Source organism: Microtus pennsylvanicus, chromosome 9 (assembly GCF_037038515.1).
Source record: "Microtus pennsylvanicus isolate mMicPen1 chromosome 9, mMicPen1.hap1, whole genome shotgun sequence".
NCBI classification, from domain to species: domain Eukaryota; kingdom Metazoa; phylum Chordata; class Mammalia; order Rodentia; family Cricetidae; genus Microtus; species Microtus pennsylvanicus.
The window spans coordinates 49,149,985-49,172,592 of NC_134587.1; the positions used below are offsets into that span (position 1 = coordinate 49,149,985).

Below are 22,608 nucleotides of genomic sequence, written 5' to 3' on the forward strand. Positions count from 1 at the left end.
ATTCTTTTCTCCCACTGCCCAGCCAAGGGCCTGCCTTGGAATAGGCAGTGTTTGTGGAATTAACTGTTGAATGATTAATACGTTAGCATTCTCTGTTTACTGGAATGGCATTATTAAGTCATCGCTCAGCCTTTTCTCCTCCAAATTAAATAGCCCGTATTATTTTAATTTATCCCAAAGCATTTTAAGCAGACACCATTTGCCAAGCCTCATGTATCTTTATGTGTTAAACTGTTTTTTCCTCCCTAGGTTCAAGGGCAGACGGAGTTTTTGAGGAGGATTCACAAATTGACATCGCCACAGTACAGGATATGCTTAGCAGCCACCATTACAAGTCATTCAAAGTCAGCATGATCCACAGACTACGGTTCACAACTGATGTGCAGTTAGGTGAGTGTGTGTGGAGATGCAGGGGAAGAAATGGCATGCAACTTTTATGTGACCTGGATGAGTAAAGATAATTTGTTTTCTGAGGAAATGTTAAACAACGAAATTTAAAGCATGTCCTTTTCCCATCCGAGGGCTCTGTCTTTTCTTCTTTTTGAAAGAGAACTCACTTGAGACTATCTGCAAACTGATGGACCTGTGGGAAGTTTCGTGACTCCTCTGGTCCTGGTCCTCTTGGGATCCTACAGGAGACCTGTCCTTATTCCCCAGTTCATAGCTTCCATGTTTAGGAAGCTTCACAGTGATCTTAGAGGTTATATTTGGGTCTCACTAGAAAAATCCAATACTTGGTTTCAACAAATGTCTGAGCTTGATTTGTTCTTATTAAGCACTAAATTTCTGCTTTTACTTAATCCTAACAGGAATAGAAAATTTACCTTAATAGTCAACATGATATTACTACATCATCAGGGCTGCATTATCTAGGTGTCCACTGTGTCTGCATCACTGCTCACTGCTTCCCTCGTACTCTTTACTGCCTAGAAGGTGGCAGTTTTTGCTATCCCACTTGACAGAGGTGATGATGAAGGGCAGAGATAGCCTCATGACCAACTCACACAGGCTGGTGGTACTGTCATGTGGAACCCAGGTCTGACCAGCTCGTATCTTCTGCCCACTAACAAAGATCTCATGCATGGGGAGAGGAGAAGCTGGGAGGGCACCACGCTCACATAGCAAGGGAGTTGATTTGTTACCCTGCCATATCTCTCTCCTGTAGAGCCTTGTTTGCCTATTGCACAAGGGGATAAAGATTGAATCTAATTCTAACACTGCTAAGTTTATATTTCTTTTTTTTTTTTAAGCTTTTCGAGACAGGGTTTCTCTGTGGCTTTGGAACCTGTCCTGGAACTAGCTCTTGTAGACCAGGCTGGTCTCGAACTCACAGAGATTTACCTCCCAAGTGCTGGGATTAAAGGCGTGCGCCACCACCGCCCGGCTTAAGTTTATATTTCTTATATTTCTGATATTGTCATTAATTTGAATCTAGCTTCAAAAAGCTAGTATTCTATCATAATATGTATGTGTGTGTGCAGATCTGCCCACCTGTAGAGCTCAGGTGTCTTCCTTCAGTTGCTCTCTATCTTATCTTTCGAGACAGCGTCTCTGACTAACCCTGAGCTCACCAATTTGGCTAGACTGGTTGACCAGCAAGTCCCAGGGTCCTGTCTCCGACACCCCACTGGCCTTTTACTTGAGTTCTTGGAATCCGAAGTCAAGGCTGTTATTACACACATTTTACCAACTGAGTCATTTTCCCAGGCCCCTTTCCAGTTTTGTTGACAGGAACTTGCCATATACTGAATGTTCAGCTTCGTGGTTAAGAGATAGGCAGCTAAGCCTCAACTGGCTTAAGGCTATGGCTCCCTCACTAGCTGCCGTGTAACCTTAAACCAGGTTCCCTGTCTTTCTGAGCCTTAGTTCTGCCCTGTTCCAGGAGCTCAGCCGTATCTCAACAACAAACTTAGGAACATAAAATTGCTGAGTGCTGTACGAACTAGGAGTGTTCGTTTCTGATGTCTCTCATAGAGAGAAAATGTAAAGGCTGCCCTGGAAGAAGGCAGGTGTCTAGTGCTGGCATGAAAGCATTTTCACGGCCTGCTCAAGGTCCTCAGTTCAGTGTCTCCCCACCCACTTCTGCCTGTACTTTGAATGCAAATGGCACCATAGGGAGTGATACTGTTAGAAAGTGCGGCCTTGTTGGAGGAAGTGTATCACTGGGGGTTGGCTTTGAGGTTTCAGACGCTCGAACTTTGGCCCAGTGTCACTTCTGCTGCCTGTAGAACTCTCGGCTACCTCTCCAGCACCATGTCTGCTGGTGTACCACCATGCTTCCCACTATGATGATAATGAAGTAGACCTCAGAAATGTAAGTCAGCCCCAATTAAATGTTTCCTTATAATAATTGCTGTGGTCATTGTGTCTCTCCACAGCAATAAAACCCTAAGACAGCCTCCCCTCAAATGCTCCAGACAGCCTTGTTGGCATGAGTGGTTTCTGGAGGAGCTATATTTTCCTAGAGCTCTGCTTCCTTACACTGTGGACTCTGACCCACATGGGTTTGCATAACTGAATGTGGAAATTTCAGAAGATCTGATTCAAAAACCATGATGTAATAAATCTGAGGGGTTTGCCATGTTGGATCTTCTTGCCACCTTGGTTATGAATGCCATCTGTACTCTGCAGTATTCATGTGTCACACCATCTCATACCAACAACATGGGCACCTCAGCTCAGATCTGAGCAGACTATTACATGTTATGAATTGCTGTGTTTGTACTATACATATATTGTTTTCAGGCTAGAGAGATGCTCAGTGGTTAAGATCATTCATGCTTTTCTAGAGGACCACACCCATGTTGTGGCTTGTAGCCATCTTAAATTCAATTCCAGGGGATCTGCATCCTCTTCTAACCTTCACACAGGCTGGTATCTGAAGGCCCTGAGGTTATTTGAGGCATCTAGCCCATGTGGAACACTCGAGAGGAGGTCAGTCTCCCACATTTGTATCATGATGAAGTCCCCAGCAATGAGTGCTGCAACCACACACCTGTCGAGCAGCACAGGAACTGTAGGAAGAGCTGGGGACTGTAAGAGGTCACCACCAACGCCTTTGGAAGGACAGACAGACATCTCCACTGGGTCTGGATAGCACTTGAACTGCCAGGTGCCCAGGATACGCATCTGGGTACCATTACTGAATTGGATGTGCTGGCTGTGATGGCCACACCTGGCAAACCCATCCTCAGCTGTTCCTCTACCCTGTTTTGAGACAGGATCTCTCGTTTAATCTGGAGCTTGCCAACTTGGCTGTGGTCTCCAGCAGTCCAGAAATTCTTTGTTTCCACCTTCCTAACACTAGGAATACAGCGCTGCCACACTTAGAGTTTTCACATGGGTTCCAGAGAGTCAAATTTATGCTTGTACAGAAGACAGCAAATGAGCTTCCTCCTCAGCCCCTGGGTCTGCTTTTTCTGATGGCTTCTTTCTAGGAAATCCTATCCTTGCTAACTGCCATCATGGCAAGGGTCAAGCAGGATATTCCAGAGGCCCCCTGCTCTGTCCGCAGTGTGAGAAGCAATGCCTGGAATGACCACAGACCCCAGGCCTGCCTCCCATTCTTCTCCAAAGGCAAAAGGACAAACTTATATTCACCTGATTCTGACCTGGAGATTCATCCCAAGACAGAAAGACCACACGAGTCTGTTGTGGAGGAGCAGGGTTCTGTAGTCAGCCCTGGGTTCCTCCCTCTGTACCGCAGTGGCACCCTCCCTCTTCGACCTTAGTTGTTACCATGTATAAAGCCAGTGTTATAAAAACTTTCCTTCTAGGGTTGTGAGGGAGTATCTGGCCCACAGAAGCTGATTCTAAACAGTAGCTTAGCCTAGCTCTGATGCTTGTCCTTATCTATGTTGCCTTTTGCCACCTCTCTTAGTTGCTCCAAACTGAGTTGCTCAGATTTGGAGATGCCTCTCCGAATCTTGTGGCCACAGTAGATACCTGTGAGACTAAAAAGGGATAAAGCTGGTGTTGCCCGTGTCCCTCTCCATAATGGAGTTCTCTGAAGTAAGGCTGGGGAGATCCCAGCTCCAGGATACTTGCAGTGGCGCACATGGTGCCCTCTGGTGGACAGACTCGGCTCTGGGGTGTGTCTAAACAACTGTCAAAATGTTTGTTTCTCTTAGATACTAAGCTCAAACTTTGGCATCGAAAGCAGAAGCTTCACTGGTTACTTCTAAGAAATTCTGTGACAGTCAGATAAACTGCCCTTGAGTAATGAGTAAGTTTGTTCCCAGGTAGGTCAAGTGTCTAGCATTTGAGTCTCCCACCTTACAGAGTACATGACAACCCCTCAACTGTCACAACACACTTGCAACAACAGGAATTCTTTCCCGACAGTCAGGGTATCAGACAGCACTCTCTTCTTAAGTATTCACATGAGCAGCTACATTCTGAGATCAGTAAATAATTTATTTTAGTTCACCTGACCTGCTAGGTGCTTCAGATCACTCCTGACACTGATGGAGAGTCTTCCCATTCATCCATCCTGTGTCAGTCAGATTAGAGATTTCCTCTGGCCCTGTGCTGAGTGCCTATCTGCGGCATTTGCCCAGCATCCCTGCTTACCCACAGAGAGCCACCATCCACTTGGAATCCATGGTACAAAGGCCCACATAGCAGAAGGTGGAAACCTGGGGCTCTGCCCTGCGGCTGCAGCTGCCTGTCTTCTGATGGGGCAGAAGGGGTCCACACTCTGGCTACCATCTGCCATTTGCTTCTAAGAAAGCCAGGGGATGAAAGGCACCAGACTTTGCCCTGTAAGACTCAAATGTAATTCAGTTTTCTACCAATCTATGACTGAAGCACTAGTGGAGTCTATAAATAAAACCCATGACAAAAGTCTAACTTTTAAGATATTGGCAAGAGTGAATGGGAGATGGCTCAGTTTGTATAGTGCCTGCACACAAACATTGAGGACCTAAGCTCAATACCCAGCACCCATGTAAAAGCCAGGTTACAGTGGTATGTGTATATAATCACAGTGCTGGGGAGGCAGAGATAGAAGGATGCATGGGGCTTGCTGTGCCAGTCAAGCTGCACTGGGGAGCTCCAGGTTCAAAAACAAAGGTGGAAAGTGATTGAGGAAAGCATCTTGCATTGACCTCCAGCTTCCACATGAATATGCACACACATGCACATGTTTCTAAGCACACGTGCGCGCGCGCACACACACACACAAATACAAAAGAACCAAAAAAAAAATCAGACTAGGAATGCAGCTCAAGAAGGAACACTTGCCTGTTAATGAGCCCTTAGTTCTAGCCCTAACACTATGATAATGTTGACCAATTGTAGTGAACTATCAGTAAGTTAGAGGCGGCTCTCAGTTAGCTTGTGTTTAATATATACCTGGCACTTTGATAGCCAGACTGTGTGTATTAATAGTTGGACTCACAGAACTGTTATCTGACATAGCCACAGTTTACCTGAGGAAACTGAGTGTAGGGACCTTCCCTGGATGCAAGCCCTCGCTGTGCTGATACTCAAGTTCAGTAACAGTTCACAGCTTACAGACCACCCTTGCTACCCCATTTAATCTACTTGGTACATCAGCATCGTAGCCCCATTTCCTGACTGAGAAAACTGAGGCTTGAAGGATTTAATGAGATAATGCAGCATGCGAGAAACATGTAGCTATTATTTAATAGCTACTAGCTTGCTTTACCTCCCATTCAGTCACCAGAATACACAGTAGGGTTTCTAGGGAACTGGGACAGAAGCCCAGTGCCAAACACCGAACTCCAGCTGTAGCACCAGAGATGCCTCAGCCATTCCCTGCCTGACTTGCACAGAGAAAGACCCTGTGAACACCTTTCCCTCTGATCCTTCCTGGCTCTGGGGTGGCTGAGAGTGTCAGCTCCCACACTTCTTGTGTAGACCTGATCCTCACTGTGGCTGTTTCTGTAAAACGTTCTGAGAATGTTTCATCTCCTTCCCCTCCTGGCAAGCCTGAAAATTCAGGTGCCCTTAAGTCAGGACCTTGCCTGCACTTAGGCCAAATTGAGACACTTCCATTAATCTCCTGTGGGCAGGGTTCTGTGTGCCAGAACTGGTAGGGGTAAGTAGACTTGTAGACACTGAAATTAAAAAAGGGTCAGATGCTAGCCGGGCATGGTGGTGCATACCTTAATCTTAGGAGGCTGAGGCAGATGAGTCTCTGAGTTCAAAGCCAGCCTGGTCTACAGAGTAAGTTTCAGGACAGCCAGGGCTACACAGAGAAACCCTGCCTCAAAAGGGGACTGAGTGCCAGCAGTGATCTAGGAAGCTTATAGTACGCTATCCCTAAGTATTTTTTGTGGCACAAGGAGAAAGACTACACAGAAATTAAGGTGAAACAAGGCAGTAGGCCAAGATACCGCCATAATAATGTTGCTCACTATACAACACAGAATTATAACCCTAACCATGTAACTCTGTAACTCTGTCCTTGGCTCAGAATAACCCCCCGGGGTATATGGGGGTGGGGGACATGGGCTGTGCTCAAAGTATCATAATTGCCATATTTAGAAAGTACAACCTCACAGAATTCAATTCTGATTTTCTCAGCAGTCTCAGACCAGGTCATGTGGTAGCTGAGCCACTTGTGCTAACTTGCCTCCTTTGTCATCTGTCATTGTAGACCCTTCTCACATCACGAAAAAGATGGGTTAATCCACCCAGCTGTTACTTCATTTTCTAGTTAGAAGCTACAAGCAAGTGTTGTATGAAAGAAGAGAAGGTTAACACTCCCCTTCACAAGGATGGAAGAGGCCCTTGGGCCTAACAACACGCATACGGTTAAGGCATTGCCACCGACGTCGTGACATCTAACCACTGTTTATCAGTAAACAAATTACATTTAAAAAAGAAAGAAACCACAAGCAAGAACTCAAAGAAAGCTTTACTTCAATGTTTTTAGCCATGTAATAGGCACATTTAAGATGCATGTTAGCAACACAAGAGCAGCCAGTGAGAACAGGCGACTGTAGCCAGGTCTTTATTTCTCCTTGGACCATATGGTGTTAGTAGTTCTGGGTGGCCGTGTGAACAAGACATGCTTTTCTGTGGTTTTTAATCAGGTACTTGTGAAGTAAAGAATTTGTGTGCTCAAGAAGTAACTGAGCCTCCCTGTTTCTGGCCCTTTGCTGATTCTAAAGAGGTGTCATTCCCTATTCCAGGTCACTGGGGAACGTCTACCCTATCTGACTCCACATCCATGGGTCACTTAGTTCAACAGTGGCAGTTCTGCTGCTCAGTGATTGGCCTCTTCAGTGTGACAGACAAAATCCAGTGTTGAATTTAAAACTGATGAAAACAGGTCAGAACTATGATGGTGGCCTCCGGAAACCCTCTACACTAGAGCTTATTAACACAGTGTCTGATGACAGCAGGTGTCAGCATTTGTCAACTGCTTATCTTCTCCAAGTCCTCTCCCAGAGCCTCCCTTTGGAGAATTCCTATCCAGCAATCTGGGGTTCCTTGGGTGACTGAGAAGGAATTGAACATTGGAAAAATGGAGATTGTGCACAATCATCACAGTAGAAGGAGCTGGAGTAGAATTCCAGAGAGTTCCTTTCCCTACCCTACCCCCAGACTGCCCTTGATTCATTCCCTGTTCTTGGTGTTCAAACTACAGTAGGATAGGGGCCTATCCGTGGGAGAACCAGCTTTCCCCACCCCTCTGGCAGTGTGCAAAACAGTACTGGGAAAGGTCAGTCCTTCCCAGCAGACTTCAAGGGCTCTCCTTGAAGTCTTACCATAGAGTGTCCAGTGCTGGAGTGCCTTCCACTCACAGAGAGCACTGCTGAGCGTGTACAGCCTCAGGTCCCCTGGAAAGGGTCCTCTCTGGTGCCCAGCCCTGTGGTAAATGCTGTTGTGCTGGCTGGGACCAGGTCAACAGTCTAGCTGGGCACTTACCTGTCACCAGGTGTGTCACCACACACTGGAGCTGTCAGCTTTTGACTGAGGTGCCCCAATGCTTTGAGATGATGAGCTCCTTAAGTAGAGCCAGTGAGCCTGCAGCCAATACCCTCCTAGTTCCAAGGAAGCAGTGCTCTTCAGGCTACACTGACTTGTGCCTCCACATGATTTGCTCCTGTTTTGAGTGCCTAGCATATTGTTTAAGGGTGCTTTTTATACTGTGATGTAGTCCACCCGTGTGTGGCAGGAGTGCTTGTCTGTTAAGCCCTGGCCTGGTAGTATGGAGAAATGAATTATGGTTGCAGCTCTGTCATTATAGGATGACATCAAACAAGTCATGTCCCTAGCTCTGAGCCTTGGTGACTTTCTGTGGAGAATAAAAACCCCAGATAGGGTGATCTCTGAGGTCTCATTAAACCCAAACAGCCTGTGTGTCTGATCCTGTGTGTAAATTCAGACAAGTCTCAAAGACTTCTCTGACTGCTCTGTAATGCTATCGATTGCCACATATATTCAGCAAAATCCACTCTGGTCAAGAGTTGTTCATTGGCACTCCCAGAGGGCTTTTCTGGGCTCCCCGGCTCTGTGTAACCTAAAGACAAGAAGCTTGTGGAACTGGATCAAAAACTGCTCCAGGATTTGACAATAGTGGGCTTTGTAGTCTCAGATTCAAAGTCATAAGAAATTGATGCATAAACCCCACTCCTGTATAAGCCAATAACCAGCAACTCAGAATATCCACTGAGTATGGAATGGCGAATGCTGCCGTGTTACCAAAATAATGCCTCTTTTCCCTAGAGGCATTTTAAGTGTGTCTGTTACAGTGTGTTTCCTCAGAGACAATGGAAACTGCTTTCTGGTACGGTCTTGATCCCAGTTTTGTAGTTTACTAACTTTTTACCTTTCTTGGGTTCATCTGTTTTTGCTATTAATTTTTTATTTTCTATATATTATATAGTACATACACACAATGTATTTTGATCATATTCACTCCTTCCCTCAAATCCTTCCAGATCTTTCCCACTAGCTTCGCTTCATGTTTGCTCTCCCATGAGCGTGCCCTCTCTCTCTCACTCTCGCTCTCTTTCTGTTTCTCTCTCTTATAAAAGCCCCTTGAGTCCAGTTTGTGTTGGCCAACTCCTCCAGGACATAGATCCTGCCCTGGGGTGTTGTTGATATACCAGGTGTCACACAATTGAAGGAAACTGGCTCTCCCCCTCTGAGTCTGGGTTCATCTTTAAGAACTGTAGTAATGACTTGAATTTCCTACAGCAATGCAAGATGAGCATTTGAATTGCTGTACTGCTCCATCCCCCTGACATCCAAGGAGTTGACACTTTTGTTACCCCATTTATAAAAGGGGAATCTCAGGATCATGGAAAAAGAAGTTTCTTTATTCAAGATAACAACAGTATGGAATATACTCCCCAAAATCCTGGTCTAAATGAATAACCTGGATACCTCGCAGGTGGCCATTCCCTAACATGAGTGTCGTAACCCTCCAGGTCAGAGAAATTTCTTCCAACTCCGAATGGAAGTTTTCGAGGTTACAGGAAGGTTTGTGCCACAAAGCGTGGTGCTAGAGGTTATTGGAAGGATCCACAGTGATAGACAGGTTGAACTGCCTGGCTGGACAGGCATTCTACATTTTTGTGCTTTCAAGACTAACACAAAGCAGGTCCCAGGTACCCAGGCCTAGGGCCAGGCACATACTTGATCGCATCCTTCCTTGGCTCCCTGACCACCTAGTCCCAGCCCATGCCCAGCTCCTGACACTATTAAACATAGCTGTAGCCTATAGCTCTGGTGACTTGTGATGGTTAGATAGAGTCATTTGGGAAGAAGGAACCCCAGTTGAGAAAACACCTCTATAAGATTGGTCTGTAGGCAAGTCTGGGGGGGGGGGGCATTTTCTTGATAATTGATGTGAGATGTCCCAGCCCACTATGGGAGATGTCATCCCTAGTCAAGTGGTCCAACGTTGTATAAGAAAGCAAGTGAGCAAGCCAGAAGGAGCAGGCTAGTAAGCAGCATTCCTCCATGGTCTCTGCTTCAGTTTCTGCCTCCAGGTTCCTCCCATTTGAGTTCTTGATTTGGCTTCCTACAATGATGACTGTGGTTGAGACAGTAAGCCAGATAGATAAACCCTTTCCTCCCTAAATTGCTTTTAGTCATGGTCTTTATCAGACAATAGAAAGTAACTCATATAGTTCTCACAAGCCCCAAGGATGTGAGTCAGCATCTTGTGCATCCTTTCCCAGTTTGCCCAGGCTCAAAGCTTAAAGGAGCAGTGCTAAAGCTTGAACTTAGGACTTTCAGAGTTCCTGGCCCTAACCACTTAGCACTGCTGCCTTTAAATGTAGCCTTAAATGTAACCAGGCTCCTGCTGCCTTCAGAGATAGAGGTGCTCGATGACCCGATATACACAGAAGGACCTGGGGTGGGGGCTTCCCAAAGGGGGTCCTCTGGATGATGATATACAGTGCTAATTTCCTTTTATGGAAATATTTTGGTTAGTTAGAACAGATGTGGGTCCCCTCATAATAACTCCTTGGACAAACTGTTTCCCTGGAGAGTTGTAGCTGCATTAGAGTTGTGCTTTGTTTATTTTGAGCTGTCTTGTTAAGGAAGGATTTATATGCTGGCGTTGATGTAGGACAGCAATCAGGCCATGTTTTCTGCCTTTGACAGTTGGCGTGATAGTTTGCTTCCAGTGAAGTTTGACTCACTGTATCTGGAAGCTGTCAGTGTAGGAGCATGAAAAGGTCATGACGGATGGCGACGGATAAGTGAGTAGGGGAGGAGAGCTGGTAAAGAAGACAAATGGCCTCCCACACTTGTGAGGGAAGGGCTGACCCTGGCCACTCCAGGCCAGCCCTGTGCTCTCCCTCTTTACCTGCCATGACTGAGACTGCGAAAGCTCTGGACACCTTTGTGACAGTGGCAGGAGGCTGCATGTGGCAGAGTCCAGAGGAGCCTTCCCAGCACCTCAGCCCCTTGGGTACAGGAGAGCTTGTGGGTGGAATTGTTCTCCACTTTAGGGTCACCTCACAGTCACTACAGACATGTTGGGGACGAAAAACAAATTGTGAAATAGAAATGGTAGGGGGAAAAGTTAACTTTAAAATTTTAAAACAGTGATTATTTTGTTAAAATACAGGGACATAACTCAGCAATAAAAGTGTTTTCCCAGGTGGCAAGCCTGAGATCTGAATTCCGTTTCCAGCACCACAAAGTAGGTAGGTAGGTAGGTAGGTAGGTAGGTAGGTAGGTAGGTAGGTGGGTGGGTGGGTGGGTGGGTGGGTGGGTGGGTGGGTGGGTGGGTGGGTGGATGGATGGATGGATGGATGGATGGATGAAAATACTTTTGGGGACTGGAGAGATGACTCAGAATTAAAAGCATCGGCTGCTCTTCCAGAGTACCCCCATTCGATTCCCAATATCCACATATCTGCTAACAACTGCCTGTAACTCCAGCTCCAGGGGATCCAGGGCCCTCTTCTGACCTCTGCAGGCACCAGTCACACATGTTTGCAAGTTCATAGACATACATGTGGGCAAAATGCCCATACACATAACATTAAAAATTTAAAAACATACATATTGTTGGGTACATACTTCAGCACTGGTAAAGAACAGAATCTCCTGCTAACCAGAATTAACTCAATGTTTAGAATGGAGCCTTTGAGATCTTTTCTGGAAACACACACACACCGTTCTGGGGAGGGAGTCCGGGCCCTTGTGCATGTCAGGCAAGTACTCTACCACTGAGCACTTTGCTAACCCTATATAAATATTTTTTCTTTCCTATTTCATTTGGTAGTGTTGTAGTAATATGAGCGGCGGGGCTGCGTCCCCAGCACCCCAGCCGCCTGCTAGCTTATGCCCCGAAATAATTACACGGACACTGTATTCATTTAAACACTGCTTGGCCCTTTAGCTCTAGCCGTTACTGGCTAATTCTGATATCCCAATTAACCCATCTCTAATAATCTGTGAGCACCGGTCTTACCGGGAAGATTCTAGGTCAGAGCTTCATCGCGTGTGTCTGCCTGGGAGCGGGGCATGGCGTCTCTCTGAGGCGTCTGCTCCCGAGAGGAGAGCTGTCGAGTCTGAGCTCACTTCCTCTTCCTCCCAGCATTCTGTTCTGTTTACTCCTCCCACCTATGTTTTAACCTATGAGGGCCAGCCAAGCAGTTTCTTTATTTTTTTAACCAATGACCTTCCTCCATCAGTAGTGTGACATAAGAACTTTTTAAGTCACACTTCTCTTCTGGCCTGATTTTCCTTGGTTATGCTGTATTTCATCATGGGTGTGTTACTCCTTAATGTAACTATTCAGTTTGAAGAAATGTGTATTTAATGAAGGTCCACGTCCCTTCTTTCTTCATATGTTTATAATTTGAGTTGATTGAGAGTATGTGTTAAAAATGACATCTTAATGAGTCCCTCTGCGTGTCCCAGAGATATCACACAAAATCTTTACATATGAAAAGCATGCACAAACTGGGTAGTGGTGGCACATGCCTTTAATCCCAGCACTCAGGAGGTGGAAACAGACTGTTATCTGTGAGTTCAAGGACAGCCAGGACACACAGAGAAACCCTGTCTTAAAAAAACAGAGAGAGGGCTGGAGAGATGGCTCAGTGGTTAAGAGCATTGCCTGCTTTTCCAAAGGTCCTGAGTTCAATTTCCCAGCAACCATATGGTGGCTCACAACCATCTGTAATGGGGTCTGGTGACCTCTTCTGGCCTGCAGACATACAAGCAGACAGAATAAATACTGTATACATAATAAATAAATAAAAAGAAAAAAGAAAAACCAGAGAGAGAGAAGGGGAGGGAGGGAGGGAGGAAGGAAGGGAGGGAAGACACAGAGTGTGCATGAGCACAAAAGTCAGAAGAAAGAACAGTGATTAGATGTTGTGCTGGCTTGCCAAATATGGGCACTACACTGGTCAGTAGAAACTGGGCATTTGTTTGACATCTGAACATTTTCGTATACCCTGGTGAAAGTAAAGAAGGGAGGGCTGCAAGGCTGCTTGGGCAGAGTTTTTCTCTGTGTCTTCTTGACTCAAATCTGAACAGCCCATGAGCGCCATCTGGGAACCAGACAGTTCTGGATTTGAACTTTCCTACTTCCAAGCTCTCTGACGTCATCAAAGACCCCGATCCCTCAGTAAATATCACAATATAGAAGCCAGCAGTTTCTACTGACCAGTGTAGTGCCTGAGAGGATGGTCTCTGACACAAGTCTTCTGACTTCAGATCCCAGGCCACTTGTGAGTTGTGTGATCTTGACAGGTTCTTAGCCTTTCTGTGTTTCTATTTCCTTATCTATAAAATAGAATGAGCAGAGAGGCCACTTCATGGGGCTGGCTGCTGGAGTACACATAGACTCTCGGGCCTTGAAAGCACCTGGTGGACACTTAGCGCTCAGTGTGTTAATCTGCTGTGGATATGTCATGAATGATGTGTGTGACAGTGGCATGCCTGCTGGGCCTAGGGACACTGTTCCACATGATTCCTGGAGCCTGCCGGGGTCAAACCTTTGCCAGAGGCCTGGACTGTAGCCTTAGGATGGTGAGCCACTGAGAACGGAGCAGCAGCAGTCTTCTTTGGGCTCTGCAGTCTCAAGGAAGCCCTGCTGCTCTGGCCCCGCCTCCTCCTTTGCGCACTTCAAAGGCTGCTGTGGCAAGTGGGTCCAGATGCACTGATTGACTTCCCTGATCAGAGTCCCACCAGCCTAGGTCCCATAGCCCCCACATACTGCATCCTAGCTCTAGCATCTTTATCCACAGCCTGGAGTAAACCTTCTAACCCGCTTCCCTGCAGCAAGCCTCCAGCCTTCCAACCAAAAAAGAAATTTAAAAAATAAAAAATGTTTGGGCTCCCAGAGGTCTCCATTTGCCTCCAGACTTAGATGTGCTCATCGAGGTAGGGCCCTCCTTAGACTGCCACAGGCCCTCCCAGCCTGCTTGCACTTGTCCAGTAGGAACAGCCAAGTCTGTGGGGCTTCACTCAGCTTTAAGAAGCATAGAGAGTCACAATTCCCCATTGTGAGGTTATTTAGTGCACAAAGGGTTTTTCCCTTCAGGAATGATTCTCCTACAGGTTCCTGTAAATAGTGACTCCTCGAGGCAGGCAAGAGTTTTACAGATCATTAACTACCTGACTGAAAGCCTGCAGGGCACGGAAACTTAAAACTGAAGTGTTGGGAGCCCCTGCCAATTACAGATCAATCCAGAATGAAGACAGAGTATCACTGGAACCAAGTCAGTGGGAAAATGTGATTCAATTCAGGAAACTCTCATGTGCATGCTGCTCTTGTGGAGCACACCAATTGTTTAAATGATGCTCCACCTGTCTGCCCATCTTGAGCCTTTTGCATTCACCTCCCATATCTCCATCCCCAAGCTGCAGTCTTGGGGTTCCCTTCCACAAACTGCACCAGTGGCAGTAACCTCAGGAAAGGGTGTCATTGGGAAAGGGTTCTGTGGCCAAGTGGAGTGTAGGCAACTGATGCGCAGATACAGCAGGTAATGGATGAACTATGTGCTAACAATTTGCAGATAAAAATAATGGAAGTTAAAAGTGTACTTTACATGATAAAAGAAAGATGAAAGAGGATGAGCAGTCTGTTACATCTGAGATGGTTACAGGAGTCCCGCTTTGTGAAGTAGGCTCTGTTGAAAAGATTGATGCAATGGGGAGTGACCTTGGCTTGGAGCAGGAGCTGGTGATGTATGTATGAGCATCCCTCTGCTAAATGGACCCAGATTTGTAGCACTAATATACATGGGAGCCCAGAACCAAACTCAGTATGGCAATAAATCAACAGCCACTTTGGGTGTCATTTCTGGTTTATATTCCACTATTGTTCTATCACTTTAATTCATGTCACTATCATCTTTTCATCTGGAACAGTTTTATATAATTTTCCAGTGGAGTTACCTGACAAATCCTATCAAATTAACAAGGTACATTAACAGTATTGACTGACTGCAGCTTCAGGAGTTGTGTGGCCTTAGAACAAAATTTTAACCATCTTTGTCTGGTGGTGATTTTTTTCCTTTCTTTCTGAAAGAGGAATGTGGGGCAGGGTTTATTTCCACATAGAGATATGCACATTTATTTTGCTTTGTTCGTTTTGACTGTTATAAATGTCAAAATAAGAAGCAGATAAGGAGGGAAAACCCTGCTCACATGAATGCACACCCCATTGCCACAGCATACACTCACATGATCACACACCCCATTGTCACAGTGTGCACAGTGAACACTCACCTCCTTACCACTGCCGTGGCTTAAGTACTTGTCTCCTTTCAGATAACTATACAGATGTCCAGATCCTTAGCAATTGATGACCAAACTGGAGGCTGGAGTATCTTGGAATAGTCATAATCTATTTCAAGTGAAATGTAATCAAATTGGGCTCCTGATAGCTTCTCAGCTTCTGAAATCCTCCATCCCTGAGATCCAGAGTCAGTTGGACTTAGGACACTTATGCCTAATTGAAATATGTCCAGTGCAAACCCAGCATTGGGTTAATAAAATAAAATAAATAAATAAAAATAATTGCTGGGCTCTACCAATCTAACAGCCATCCCCGCACATCTCCTCGGTACCCACCATCAGCACATAGCCTTCTTCCTTTGTCTAACTGGTTTTGGAATAAATCTACTCACAAAACATTACAATGGACTTGGGGGGGGGGAGCAAAATCCAAAAATGGAGATTGTATTTATTTTCATTTCTTTTTTACATTTAAATTTGCTGCCAGGCTATGGTGTCGTGTGTGTCTGTGTTTTCGTTGGGGGTGGGGTTATTAACTGAGCTGGGTTTGGGTGGGGTTTTATCCTCTTTTGAGATAATCTTTCTCAAAAGCCCTGCTTGTCTTTTTATGTATGTACAACTGATTTTTCAGGGTTTTTGTTGTTGTTGTTGTTGTTGTTAATCTTGACTTTTTTTCCCCCACTTTGACCCTGGCCTTAAATTATGACCACCTAAAAATTAATTACTTTTAAGACTCCCTGTGGGGCTCACTCCAGAACACACATGAAAGGTTTACATCTCACTCCATGAACAGATTTCTCCTTTCAGCAAAAGAAGACTTCTAGACTAGATTCGGTGTGTTAGACAGACCATGTCATCTCAGAAATACCCAGAGGGCACCTCCAATGGACCCTTGCACCTCATTTGTTCCTGGTCATTGTCTAGCAGAGAAAATGCTGCAGCCTCTCCCTCAACAGAGAGGAGAGGACCACCCCCACCTGAAAGGCAGGCTTTGAGATTTGAATTCAGAGGTTTTGTGTAAAGACCTTTTGCTCCCCCTGTGGCTTCCCTTAAATGTTACTGGAGAAATTATTTGTGTCACAGAGGAAAGTTCTGCCCCCTCCCTTCTATTTTTAATGTAAAATTTTTCTAGATCAGAAACTCTATATCAGTAACATAATCTATTACTTAGGGTAATAATAGATCAGAACTGTCTTATCTTTACATGTCCCTCTGTTGTAGTTTATGTTGTCACAGTATAACTGTAGTGGTGTTAGCGATATGTGTCTCTCTTGTTTTAGAGAAAAAGCATGTCCCCAAGCAGCTTTCAGCATCCTTCTCGCTTACCCCGGCAGCCACACTGGAAGCGTCTCAGATCCTGTTTAGAAGCCCTGCCTGTAGGGAGAATCAATCTCTCTAGCCCTAAGAGCTCATAATTGTTACGCTGAAGTCGCTGCCACCTTCCTCACTTCATGGCTTCTTTTTGTCCCCATTCCTTGACCTTACAGGTATCTCTGGAGACAAAGTAGAGATAGACCCTGTTACGAATCAGAAAGCCAGCACTAAGTTTTGGATTAAACAGAAGCCCATCTCAATCGATTCTGACCTGCTCTGTGCCTGTGACCTTGCCGAGGAAAAGAGCCCCAGTGAGTAGTCCTTTATTTATGTCTCCTTTTCTCGCCCCTCCTCCCTGGGCGCCTGTGCTGTGAGAATATATGGCCACCATGTCCTTTTTTCCTTGAGCTCATTTAATTCATTACCAGAAATTTCTTTTAATCAAACAAGATTGTATTATGGTACCTAGAGCCTGATGTGAGCCCCATCTTGCTCCATCTTGCTGTCAGCAGAGACCCTTGAGGCACCGTGCTCTGGGAGGCTAGGTCACCAGGCAGGTTCCTGCTGGGAATTTGCACTCAGGAGAGTCCTCGATTTACTTTGTGTTCCTGTCCCTTTCCATTGGGGGAACTTGACCAGTCAGCCTTCTGTGCCATACCAGTGGAAGTTGGATATCCAGAGGCTAGATTTAGGCATCCATCATGCTGGAATGTCAGTGACCTCTAGCTCATAACTAAACGTCTGCCTGGTCCTACCGAAGAAGTTACTACTGGGCTTGCATTCTTCCACTAAACCATCCAAGCAGATACCATTTGGGCATGTTATAGTTTTAAAGTTAAGTAATTGATTGTGGTATTTAGATTAATCACTTAAACATTTTTTAGGAATCCAGCCCTAGCATGGAACAAAAAGGACACAGTTCAGAGTTGAGCCTCTCTTGTGAAAGCAAGCAGCCAAAACTTTTTACGTGCCTAGGGAAGACTGGCAAACAGGATTCTCAGACTGCTGCATCTCAGCATTTCCTGTCAGCCGGAGCTCACCTCAGTAGCTCTGGCTTGGTAACTAGAGGTACATACTGAGCATCTAATTTGGGGACCTATGTTCCCGTGTCTGAATTTGAGGACAAGTGTTATGAGGAATTATATGCTCAGAAGAAACACTAGGAAAGGCCAAGGCCAGGAACTGTTTATAATGAGGCTCCTTTCCAGAGTCATCATGACTGAAAGGGCACCTCTTCCCGTGTTGAGCAAAGCTTTATGCCCCTTCCCCATGGCCAGTGTTTAATTTCATTGTCAAATTCAGCTATGAAAAGGCTTTCAGCTCAGCCTCCAGTTTGGCAGGAAAAAAAAGCATAGTAGGTAGAGAGAGAGAGAGAGACATTATTGTCCTCTTTTGCCCCTGCCATCTACTGTCACCCCAGTGAGGCTCTGACTGCAGGGCACTTGCCAAAAGAGGCCCATGGGAAAAGTGCTTGCTTCTTCTGGAGCCTAAAAGGCTGCTAGACCCCTCTGCCATGAGTAAGCCCTAATTCCATCTACCCCATCTTGGTGACCCCAAAATAAATGTGTTTGTCCTGGAATCTTCCTTCCTCAGCAGTGAGGGTACTTTGAAGAGAGACATTTTGTAACTTGTCTCAGAAACGGCAAATGGTTGCCTGCATGTTGCCTAGAGACCTAACCTGGAGTGAAGAGTTGTGGGAGGAACGAGAACCAGACTTGGGCTCCCTCTCGTTCACAGACACTTGCTGTGCCTAGAAGAGCTGTAACCCAGGCTCTGGAAAGGTGTGAATGTCACATGCCCAGCCAGTAGGAGAGGAGGGAAGGTCTCAGGCAGGAGATAGTGTTCATGGGCCTCATCTTCACTTAAGGTCAGAGCAGGCAGGGCCGTCTTTTCACTGGGGACAGTTTTTCTGGGGTCCTTCCTCTCTCACACATGTCCCAGTGTGCAAACCAGCTAAATAGCTTTTGGGGGTCGGAAGTATCCCTGTCTCAATGCTCAGTCCTCTGTAGCAATGCTTTTCAAGCCTTGGTCTCTGCACTCAAAGGTGACACGGGGACCTGTGGGCAGTGGGGACCTATGGGCAGTGGGGACCTGTGGGCAGTGGGGTAGTGTTTGATAACTCCAAACTTAGGACTTTCACAAGTGAAGAGAAGACATTTGATTCCATGCATGCCTGTAACCCTTGCTTCAGTCAGGGAAGGAGCCAAAGAGGATTGCTGGGACTTGGTGGCTTCCAGCCCATGCTCAGAGAGACCTCACCTTAAAGTAATAGGCAAAGAGTAATATTGGAGGACATTTGACACCTTCTTCTGGTGTCCACACACACACATGTACACAGACACACACAAATATAATCTTTTTTTAAAGCAAAAGATTTTAAATTTATAGATTGCAAAATAAAGCTATGACTCCTCAGCACATCTTTTACTGATGTTGAAAGCCACTGACCACTCAGGCCAGAATTTCCCGTGTAGAACTCAGGCTGTGAGATACAGTAACACAATAACTTGTGTTCTTCTGCTCTTGTGACTATCTGGAACCTTCCACCCTGACCCTACTGCTAACCTAGGGTCATTGCCACTGTCCCCCATTTATTCCACTCATTTCCATTCATTGCCCCAGGATTTTGTTTTGTTTTGTTTTGTTTGGGGTGGGGGGGTTGGTTTTTTGGTTTGTTTGTTTGTGTTGTTGTTGTTGTTTTGGGGGGGGGTTGAGACAAGGTTTCTCTGTGTAACAGTCCTGGCTTTGCAGACCGGGCTGGCCTCAAACTCACTGAGATCCACCTGCCTCTGCCTCCCAAGTGCTGGGCCCAACGCCCAAGAAATTTGTTTAGATGTCTGGACAAATGCAGTGTGCTGCATTATCTCTTTAGAGTCGCCCCCAGCCCCCACCCCGCTCCCTTTCCTAAGTCCCCATGGAAATCATTGGCCCAGCAATCCCTGTAGCTGTCTACAGTGAATATTGGTCAGCTTGAAACTGAACTGAATGAACCAGGATTGAGGAATCAAAAATTGTTCCCACACAGGAATGTTAGTAAATGAATCAGATCAACATTATATGTTTTTATGATTTCCAGTATCTTCACTAAATTAATTCAGTGGCTGAATCTAAAAAGCCCCTCATAGCCTCAGCAGACGGCAGCGTTAATCTATGGGGCTGCTGCTTTCTCTTTCTTGCTTTTTTTTTTTTTTTTTGCCTAAAGGATTAATGGTAACCCTTTTTATCTTTTGTGTCTGTTGAACCTTAGAAAAAAGTTATTTTAGCAGCACTAAAGAAATGAAAGTCACTATATTTCATAAGTTTAGCCTGTGATTTTTATCAGCATAGTGATGTATGTTTGTTGCTGAGTTTACATCAAAAATTATTCTTAGGGCCTCTTGAATGAATTATGGCAAAGAGAAACAGTCTAGAAGTAGATAAGGTTTTTGATTTCTGCAATATATTCTCTTTTTCATGTTTTTATCTCTTATAACACAAGTGTCTTCCCAGAGACTGGAACGTGTGACCAACTGGAATAATTTAGTTGTGAAAACAGAGCAGACGTGTTATTAAGCAGCCTGCTTCACAAAAAGGCGTTAAGTGTGGGGAGGATAATGAAGCTGTCCCCGTTCTTACTTGAGACATGTTTGTCAGAATTTTGAACAGAAAAGAAATGTTTTAAACCCTTCGACTACGGCCATCTTGCAGGGTCTGTGGAGAAAGCCGCTGTCACACCGTTCGTCTGGTCGTCACAAGCAGCACAGCTCAGGTTTAATTGATGCCACATCCGAAAATGTGTAAAGAGCTGACTTGGCAAAGGGGCTGAGCGTTTGCATGGGGAAAGGCAGAATTACAGACGGGAAACAGTGCAGCCAGGCTCCCAGCAGCAGCTCTGTGTGCTCCTGCACCCTGCTTCTCCCTCTTAGGCCAGCGTTCAGAGAGATTTATCACTCTGTCCCTGTGAGTGTTTAAGGACCTGGAACTTAATGACTAAATAGATACAAGCCTAAAAAAACCTGCATGGATAAATACAGACTCGGAAGAATTCAGAAAATCCGTGTGAGAGTCCTGAGAAATTAAGAATGAGTTTTCTCTTGATTTAGGGAAGGAAAAAGCCCTGCCTTTATTATTTAAATAATCACTGTGTTATCAGTCTGGCTTGCCTCTCCTTAGGGTTTCTGGTGCTATTTTGAAGGGTTCCAACAAATGTCTTAAAAAAAGAAAGAAAGAAAGAAAGAAAGAAAGAAAGAAAGAAAGAAAGAAAGAAAGAAAGAAAGAAAGAAAGAAAAGGAAAAGAAAGAATTTTATTGTCTCTTACTAGATCCAGGTTAGACATGAGCTATGGATGGTCAGCTTCTTAAAAAGACCTCTCTTCCGTCCTGGTACTGAACAAAGCCAGAGACCTTCTGTGACACAGGATACTCGTGGGCTGTGTGTTGGGCTTCCAAACTCCATCACTCCAGGATCTTGTTCAGGTTCAGGGTCTTTAGGAAGCTGCCCATCATTAGGAAATCAGATTTAAACCTTAATAAAGTAGCTGTCATCTTTATAGCTGAAAAACGCTCTGTGTTTCAGTTAAGTAGAGATAATACTCAGTCTTAAGGAAGCAGCAGAATAGAGGTAACCTGATTATGTTTCTTGCAATAGTATAATTTAAAGAAAATCTGATTCTGCCAGTGCTGTGGTTATATTGGTGGAAGGTGTTCTGCTTTGCTTTGCTTTTTTGTCCAAAACTGTTTGGACCCAAAATAAGAACTCTCTGGGGTTAGGGGCTTTGGCAATAACTCTAATAAGTAGAACCACTGGGTACTAGAGAGAGGATTCAGCTAAGATCAGGAGCTGAGCCAGCTGGGCTTATTGGTGACCTCTCATTTACATGAATCTTTCTTTTCATAAGTACTTGACAAGATCTGTAAAGTAGTGTATTTAATTTACTAATTAAATTAAAGCTACTGAATAATGATTTGTCCACATTGATTTAGCTTAAATGGAAAAGATTAGCTTTGTTGTGATCTTGAGCGGCCTTAATGGCCAAGCCAGTTAGACACAAAGGCCCCTTGTGTCTTATGGGTCAGAGTACATAGGTAAGTCAGGCTGTGATTGAATTGCTCGAACCTCACCCTCGTCCAGCTCTCCTCTGCCTCCCTTTCTATTGTTGCACTGGGCTTAAGAGAATGTTAACGCGGTAATAGGCACAGGGCCTTCCCCATTATACGCCTTGCTATCGAACGGTTCTGCATGACTAGTTAAAGAAGATGGCAAGAAGATTAATGAAAGCCAGGCTAATGCAGAAGGGGGTACTTTTGCAAGACTTCTACCGAGGAGATATTAGAACTGAACCAGAGCTTGGCTTTTTCTTTATCCTGTGACCTTTGAACCTGCCTTACTGTTGAGAGCTGCCAGGGAAGTCGACATTTTGATTGATGTTGGTACACGAGTCAGTCTTTCCCATTGAATTCCACATCTGCGCGAAAATAGCTTTTCCAGCAGAATTCATACTGGCTAGAGGTGATAGCCAAATTGATGGCTGAAATGCTTTTATGTAGTTTTCATTTAAACCTAAAAGCATTTGATGGTTTATTCAGTATCCAGTTTTCACAGATTATATGTGTTCACTTACATGCTCTTAATGGTTTTATCAACCTAGAGAGAAAGACAAGTGTTAGGAGTGTTCAAAGATTTGCAGACAGAGCTCCAACCAGACTTCATGAGGAGCAGAAGCGGTCATCGGGCTGAGTCGTCACCATCCTTAAAACAGGAAAATCCACCTGAGCACTCAGGGCAGCAGACTTTGCGGTCTGTGTAAATAAAATGGAGCAACTGGCTGGCTTTCGAAAGTTCTGGAAGGAGCTCTGAAATTGCACCTCTGTCTGTAGTCCCAACACTGAGCTCTCTGCCTTCTGAGACACTGGCATTCCATTTGAAAGGGATTGGCCTGGGCTCCCTGTAAGCAATCCCAATTCATGTGTCCTCGCTGACTCTCCTGCATGGGATTTCATGTCTGATTGTGTGGCATTTCCCCTGCCCCTCTCCCAATAAAAGCAAGCAGAAAAGGTGGCAGAGGGATCAAGGTTTTGTACTGAAGTCACTTGGCATACCTCAGTCCGGGCAGCA

At 45.2% G+C, this 22,608-nt stretch overlaps 1 protein-coding gene and 1 non-coding gene across 13 annotated transcripts in view; both read left to right on the plus strand.

The window, feature by feature from the left end:
* Mapkap1 (MAPK associated protein 1) overlaps positions 1-22,608 on the plus strand; it is a 216,558-nt gene that overhangs the window by 173,303 nt on the left and 20,647 nt on the right. For all 12 annotated transcript variants that reach the window (XM_075985951.1, XM_075985953.1, XM_075985950.1 and 9 more), the window contains 2 exons: positions 250-390; positions 16,689-16,826. In XM_075985951.1, coding sequence (XP_075842066.1) covers positions 250-390; positions 16,689-16,826 — 279 coding nt within the window. The remainder of the gene's footprint in view (positions 1-249; positions 391-16,688; positions 16,827-22,608) is intronic.
* LOC142858044 (U6atac minor spliceosomal RNA) lies at positions 6,703-6,828 on the plus strand. Its single transcript, XR_012911938.1, has one exon. It is a non-coding gene; the product is annotated as a U6atac minor spliceosomal RNA (small nuclear RNA).